At 33.1% G+C, this 8,263-nt stretch overlaps 1 protein-coding gene across 2 annotated transcripts; it reads right to left on the bottom strand.

Annotated features, from left to right (window-relative positions):
• Positions 1–1,893: 1,893 nt before the first annotated feature.
• On the bottom strand, positions 1,894–5,890 carry LOC148305032 (5-hydroxyisourate hydrolase-like). Of its 2 annotated transcripts, XR_015838255.1 has the most exons (4): positions 5,550–5,890; positions 3,574–3,850; positions 2,356–2,911; positions 1,894–2,014 (listed from the first exon to the last, which is right to left on the bottom strand). XR_015838255.1 is itself a non-coding variant. In XM_088267335.1 (3 exons), exons 2-3 carry the CDS (start codon positions 3,835–3,837, stop codon positions 2,822–2,824), a joined length of 354 nt encoding a protein of 117 aa, XP_088123461.1. In that variant the 5' UTR covers positions 3,838–3,850; positions 5,550–5,743; the 3' UTR covers positions 1,894–2,821. The 2 variants fall into 2 exon arrangements, 1 of the variants encoding a protein (XP_088123461.1); XM_088267335.1 differs by having other exon boundaries at positions 1,894–2,911; positions 5,550–5,743.
• Between the last annotated feature and the right edge of the window lie 2,373 nt (positions 5,891–8,263).

Here is an 8,263-nt window from a genome sequence, read left to right as displayed (position 1 = left end):
AGTTACAATAAATACTATAAATATTATAAATAAAACTGGAATAAGCGATTATAATAAAAGTAAAATAGAAAGAAAAGAAAAATAGTAAAAAAAGGAACTTACGTAAATTCCATTACAGTTTCTGCTTACTTGTTGATTTCAACCACTAGTTCGATGTTTTTAATTTGAAGCAATATACGTATAAAACTTTCTGAAATTTAAGCAACGTAGTTTGTCAATTATGGGCAGAATTGTACTTGTTACACAATATATAAAGTGATTAGACCAGCCAAAAACAGGTCATTAGCCCTGTCAATACCCAGACTTTTACATTTCCATCTCAATAGACTTCTTTATCCATTTTTTGAAATATCAATAAAAATCTTCATAGTAAATATGTAACAATAATTAACGTTTTTTGCCAGTATACCCACGATATTATAACAATAATTATTTAGGTCTTTTGTTCTTACTTTTACTTAATTATTTTTAATTTAAAGTTAAAAACTTTATATAATTGTTGTTTCAATACGTAAAATGCAGTTCCACTAAGAAATATTCGTCAAAAACATAAATTTATTGGGATCATAAAATGTGTAACTTTGTTTATTCTCGTTGATTGATTTTCTCAGATTGAATACGTCACATTAATGGCCATTTGATAGCAAAACAGTCAATTATCACTAAATAACCCACGTTTTTCAATAATTATTCGATCATTTGGTAACCACGATAATAAAAGTCACTCAAATATTTCACAACTCGTAAGAAAACTGTTAGGGCCGCGCGCCACTGGTAAACACGATGTTGCGTAATTTCCCGCGTATTGCGAAATTAAAGGGCGGTTGATAAAAAACGTGACGTTTTATCTTTGTTTAAATGACAATAGACAATAATGCGCAAAAGATTGAGGAACAATTCAGAATATCAATGAACTTCTATAAAAAATAGACAAAAATTATCGTAATTCGTATTCAGAATCGGAATATTTAAAAATTTGCGGCCGACGTGCTGTGTGAAGAATATATAAAAAGGTTATAAATGTAATCAAGTATGGGCAGATTAAGAGACCGTTACTAAATGACTGAACCCTTTTTATAAATGTCGCGTTTTGGGCGCCACCATTTTTAATGTATGTGAAGCAATGAAAACAATAATGGAATCGAAAACATTGAAAATGCTACGTGATGTCAAATGCAAAGTATGCCGTCCGCCATGAGGAATTACTATTGCGTGTGTTACTGTTAAGTTCAACAGATCGCGCTGCAACTGCAGTAAACATTAATAAACACATAATAATTAATAATAAAATAAACTGCACTTTACCGTTCATACCTCATTCATTTGATCCACATGCCCAAACCATCCCAACACACCTTTCGCTATTTTATTGATAATGCTTATCTCAGCCTTGCATTCTTTCCTTATTTACCATTCGAACATCTATCTCACATTGTTTTCAGCACTGAGAGATCGGATTTTGACCACATTCATCCTTCTTTTGCTAACTCCATGCTTCACTTCCATACATTACTGTTGGTACCAGGACTCTATGGTTTACTGGCAGTTCAGATTTTGCTGTTACGATTTTATTTGCCATAACTGATTTCATTGCACCATTCACTCTGATCTCAGCATTCACTTTCCTTACTATATCATAATTTTTCCGGATATTGAAAGACTTTATAAGTAGACGAGAAAATTGGGAGGATGGAGGTTTTCCGACAAGTTAGACATGCCCAAGACGAGGAGATTGAGTCAAATTCTGCTACGAGAGATGTATTCAGAGAGAGTGGAATTTCAATTTATTAATGTGACAGCATCCATGGTAGTAATACCCACTAATTACTTTACCATGATAGCTGACAACTGAAATAAGCAAAATTACAAAACAGGTTGATAAAAACATCTGTATTTTGGGTTCCATATATGTATTTGAAGATATTTTTTCATAAACGGGGTATAAAATCTTATAAAATTTCTTAAATATTCTATATTTAAAGATGATATATTTATTAAAGAGCTACACACATCGCTCACTCCTTTCAAGAACGTCAAGTTTAAAAATATAAAACAATGTTTTAAAAATAAATATCAAGCCAGTTATTGAACTTTTTACTGTGCAACAGATCTTTTTAGGTAAAACCTGAAGGTTTTTTCTCCATTTGAAAAATATTTAAAATATTTAAAAAAAATACTTAAACAACACCTTTTCTTCAAAATGCAAAACACTTTCTGCCTTGTAGCGGGTAAATATTAAGTTAAAAATATGCCTCTTTTGCTGGGATATAGTACATTTTTTGGGCATCCCGAAAACATGCACAACTGAAAATTTACGATTTTTTATTTATGACGTTCTTGAAAGGAGTGAGCGACATGTTGAAATACAATACATTATAACAAACTATGAAAACAAATAGTAATTTTTTTAAATATAAAAATAAAACAATTATATAAGACTGACGAAAACGTTTAAAAATGATACAGAATGCATCGAAACACGTGTAACAATAGATCAAAGAAATACTGGTACATACTAATTGAAATGTGAATTAAAAATAAATAAAACATAACACATTTTAGAGTGTTTTTTAGGCTTGCGGACCGCTGGCGATGCGATTTGATTATTATGTACATATAGTTGAGACCTTAACAAAGAGATTGGTACATAATATTCATGTAAAAACCTTAAATGATTCCTTCTTTTCTAACTTTAAAATGAGGCTGGCGCAGAAGGTAAAAATACCCTTCCCGTCCTTAAGCATAAATCGAATAATGAAGTAGATATATATTTCCCGTCCTAAGTGTGTTAATATTCTAATATTTATTTTGTATATATTTTTTATGTTCCTCTGTATGTCGAGTATCCGAAAGGGCTTAGCAGTAATGGCACGTGGTAGTGTTCATCAGCTGAAAGACAATTCACATATATCTGAAACAAAAAGATAAATATTAAAAAAGGGAATCATACATATATGTATATTTTTTATACTTATAATGATTAAAGAAAACACTTGTTTTTTACCACTTGAGTTTTATTATAGACTACATGTTTCAGAAGTTAAACTTCCATCATTCAGGTCTGTATAATAACTATTTATTAACATCAGTTATTATACAGACCTGAATGATGGAAGTTTAACTTCTGAAACATGTAGTCTATAATAAAACTCAAGTGGTAAAAAACAAGTGTTTTCTTTAATCATTGTAACATGTCTTACCACAAAGTTAATGTCGAAACAATAAATAAAATTTTATACTTATTATGAAACATGCATAGTGAAAATTACCAAAAGTCCCGATAGACTACGATTTAAGCATTTAGTCATCAGGTTCTTAAATGTGAGACCCTTGGAGAATAAGAGAGGCGTCGGAAGACCTCAAAAAAGATGATCTGATGACAAAGTCGCTGTGAGGGGTAAAAATTGGCTGCAAACCACCAACTAAGAAAAATTGAAGGATACGGAAGACGCCTATATCCAGCAGTATAGGACAGAGGGCTAAAGAAAAAGAAGAAGACTATGAATAAGAGATCCGGAAAAGGTGGGTTTCAGTGTAGATCCAAATTCACCAGAATTCTTTTATATTTCTTACCTCAATATATGGATAGAATGTCGCAACCCCCTTCGCCTTGAAATATTTGCCAACTTCAAATCTGAATTTGTAGGTTCCTGCCTTGAACTGTTCTCTTGTCACGAAGGAAGCACATCTTCCATCATCAGACGAAGTGGCGCTGTTCACGGTGATCCAGTTCTGATCACCTTCCAGCGCGTAGAGAGTCACTTCCAAACCGGAGACTGGCTTCCCGAGAGAGATGTCCAGGATGTGGGTTGAAATTGGAGGTTTTACTGCGGCCATGATGATAAAAGATCTAAAGAAAAAAAAACATGTAAAGGAATAATTATCTCAAACAATATTATGGATATTATTTTTAAATAGTGTACATATTAAAGATGTGCCTTAAATACTTGAATAAAACACATATATAATTCAAACATGTGTTATGCGTTTTATTATTGAGGTATCTCTACATGAGAGAGTGCGGCTATTATCCTCGGCTCTACCCGACCCAGTTTCTCCAGGGTATGCTTGGCTACAATAGTTTAGAGACTAGAAGGAATGTGTATTTGATTACGCATTTTTATCCATTATTGCGTCGTATGATCGATAATCCTGAAATTATCCGGAGCATTGGTCTGTATGTTCCCGATAGTTACCTAAGACAGCGTCGGTATAGATTGTTTCACATTCCTATATACGGGACCAACCTGCCGATGGTTATGCCTGTAGGAAGAGCTACCGCTATGATGAACATTATTACGCCGGATATTGATCTGTTCCATATGTCTGAGGGGGTATTCCGAAGCTGAATTCTTCTACATCCTTAACAAAAGTGTTCTTGCTTACTTTCTAATTTTTGTTTTAATGTATACGCTTCAAATGTTAGTTGTAATGTATATATGGATTATTATTGAATAAATTGAATTGAAATAAATTATTCGGTACGCGACCAATGATCACAACGTTTTGTGACAGTAAAACGATGGTAAGACGTATAAAATAAACAGTTTTTATTTATTTATTTTTCAAAACATATTACATACATAAGTCATTTATATAATATTCCCTATGAGTAATTTCTATTTCTCATTTTGCGACATGGGATTAAGGTTAACAAGAGAGAAACACAAATAATAAAGTTACAAAAAAGATTTAAAATAAAAATAACCAAAACTAATACATGGCAAAATATAAAAACAATAAACAGGTGTAATAAAAAGGCATAAGAAGCATATTTAAAAGAAATAAATTATTATCATCTTATTAATTACTAACAGTGAAATTTTAGCTAGAAAATTTGTTGGTGAAAGACATCATCACCAAAAAGTCGAAACAAGACTGCCCGAACACCACTCGGGTTAGTCAAATATATAAATATATTTGGCTCGGGCAAATCAATACCGCTAAATTCACTACCTGAGTAAAACCAAGAATTGAAATCATACACCGTAAGTTACTTCACTGCTAACGTAGAATCAATGAAATGTATAAACTCATGCCTCTAGCGAGATAGCGAGTGTTTTTGCCTAGAATTTTCACTCATGAATTACATGAAATTATAATAACTTTAAACATACAGAGTAAATCCACTAACGAGTGGAATGAACTCACTATGAAACTTAAAAAGTTGAAGCCTGGGTAGGGTCATGATAAGCGGTGTTGCATAAGCCGTAGCTAGATTTCAGAGTCACTTGGACGTTAGGTAGTTAAAAACAAAAAGCATATTAATACCGAGGAGTCGGAATACAATTTTTTTTAACAGCACTCGGCCTATCACTACAGTGCAAACTCCTTGCCCAAGTCACACTCGGAACAGCTAAATTGGGTACAGGTTAATTGATTCAGCAGTCACTTGGTGGTAATATTCATCCATTTATAATTTAAATTTCACTAGGTGGAAAAAACTATATAGTTGTGATATTACATAAAATGCAGTTCCTTAAAATATTTATTACAATATATATTGGAAACTTGTTTCATACTTCATAATAAAATAAAAGTTTACTTACGTCTACTTTTGAATGAAGTTCTGGTCGAAATAAACGTTAGAAAGTTGGGAATAATAAAGAATTCACTACAGATGTATTTTTTTAATCAAAAGGTTAATTTTCTATGTTAAAAATAAAGTATTCAACCGGTTTATCGAGTCTGATAAGACAATAATAACAATACTTGAACCACCAAGGTCACGTAAAGATAATACAGTACATACTGTAGAAGCAACTGTCAACCACATATTGTATTTTCTATCTCTTTTAGTTTGCTTACAAGGGATAAAGAAAGAAATATTTATTGCACAATTCGTAAAAAATTACACTAAGCTTAGAGTGCCTGTATTTACTGTCAACTTAAATACTTAAAAGTAATTTCAAACGTAGAGGGCTCTAAAGATCGCAAGCTCGGAACATACATATATCGACATTAAAAATATATTATGCTTGTGCAAGTGAAATGGCACTCTACAAAAAGCACTCTGTTTCATTAAAAGATTTTTCTGTTTTCTCTTTTTACCTTGGGTATTTAAATAAGAGGAGCAAAGACGGGATACCCATACAAACATTTTTAACTGAGCTTACAGCTGCTATTTTCACTATAGGTATCACAAGCTCAGAATATGTAATCCAATATTTATAAAATGTATTTTTCTTTCGTTAACAGATGGCACTCTAAAACGATTTACATTTTCCACTTTTCTTCAAAGCGTATCTTTCAATTTGTTTTAGAGGGAAACGATAGAGTAGGGTAAATATTTATTTGAAAGATACTCACATACGAAAGACGATATTTTGTAAAAATGGCACATTGGAAATTAGTCAAATATTGTTATTATTATTCTTATCCGTCGATAAAATAGTAAACTTCTGTAAAAATTTTGGGATTGGTTCGAATATTAGCTTAAGCTTACAATAAAAAATAACAGAGGACACTAATTCGGGAAATAATTTTTACATTTATATTTTTTAATTTCCAACTTATCAGCAAAAATAAATATCAATGCGAGTTGGTTGACCAACCTTGAGGTTGGCACCATTTAAAAAACTATTCGAAATAGGTGGCAGATAGTTTTTATAGAAATAAATAAGAAAAATGTATATAAAATAAGACATTGAGAAAACATGATTGTAAACTGAGGATAGAATACGGAAGGCATATGCGGATGATCAGGTATGGAGCAAAGGGGGATGGTTGATATGTAGTTATTAGAAGAGGTGTATTTTGAACATGGATAGTCAATTCACATCTCTAGAATCTGGTTGTTTCAAAAGTGTACATAACCAAAGGGCATTTAAGACTAGACGTATGAATTTGAAGGAAGCTAGGACTGTATGCCAGGACAGCCAAGTGTGGCGTTCCATCTTCTGTTGCCTACACATGCAGAGAAACAGCATGACGATAGAAGTAAAGCATATTTGATTAATGGTTTCTTCGATTTATTATTATTTATCAGACACAGGATTACTCTCCCCATGAATAATACATATATCAATATTATAAGTGTCTAACTTGAAATGAAACATCTACCGTTTAAATAGAAAGAAGATGGAAGTCTGTGCTTTCCAGGGCTTATGACATGGCATTTGGCTGGCTTAAGTGTTCACTTTATACACTTGTGTTACATTCACCATTCTGCCCATTATTAAACATCCATAATGCATTATTTTTTTTAAATTTTATAAACGAGTATTTGCGATCCTGGTAAATAAACAAATAAACGTAATTATGAATGAAAAAAACACTGAGCTGATACGATCTAGTGTCTTATGCATAGTTGGAGGATCAAAGATGAGATAGACAATGTATGATAGATGTTAGAATGGTGATATAAGGAATGAATACAAGGCTGAGATTAGCATTATCAATAAAATTAAGAAAAGTGTGTTGAAATGGTTTGGGCATGTGAATCGAATGAGTGAAGAAAGAACAGTAAAACAAATTTATGAGGCGAACGTAGTTGGAAAAAGGTGCAGAAGAAGATCGAGGAAAACTTGGAATGATTAAGTATTTCAAATACTTGGACGTGGTCAGGAGTTAAAATAATCGACGGGTATGTATAAGGTTCATTTGGTCTTCACCGAGTATAAGATTTATACTCGGTGAAGACCAAATGCCACCTATACAATGCCTGCATTGCTCCTGTTCTCTTATACGGCTGTGAAACATGTCACCTTACAAGGGCCCAGAGCAGTCGTGTACTGAGCTTTGAGAATAGGTGTCTGCGGAGAAATTTAGGTGTGCGGTGGTTTGACTTTGTGAGGAATGAAGAGATAAGGAGTAGGACGCAGCAAATCTTGGTCACAACTGTCGTCAAGAAAAGGCGATTCAGTTGGCTTGGCCGTGTACTCTGCATGCCTCCCGAGAGCCGCTATCAAGCTTGCCTCTTTTACAAGGCATCAGGTTCGCGCCACCCCGGATGACCACTGCTGACAATTCGTCGGCAGTTCTCATCAGAACTTCGGGACGCGGATCTGACTTGGGAGAATGCAAGGGAACTGACAGAAAAGCCTGGAGACTGTTTGTGGACTCCATATAGTCCACCTTGGGAGCGGATATGGTTTAATTAATTAATTAATGTATGAGGAGATGCATGAAAGCAGAAGAAGCGAAAATTGTTTGCAAAAACAGATTGGTGCGGCATTCTATTCTCTCTTCCTAGCATCGTGATGGTTGCTTAGATAAAAAATAAGAAAAATGAATGTAAAAGTATAATAAAATAACCGATTAA

Source organism: Brachycentrus maculatus, unplaced genomic scaffold, assembly GCF_059751285.1.
Source record: "Brachycentrus maculatus isolate JH-2025_06_01 unplaced genomic scaffold, ASM5975128v1 h1tg000293l, whole genome shotgun sequence".
NCBI lineage: Eukaryota > Metazoa > Arthropoda > Insecta > Trichoptera > Brachycentridae > Brachycentrus > Brachycentrus maculatus.
The sequence above is the reverse complement of the archived record's forward strand: the minus strand, read 5'-3'. Positions and strand labels throughout refer to the sequence as shown.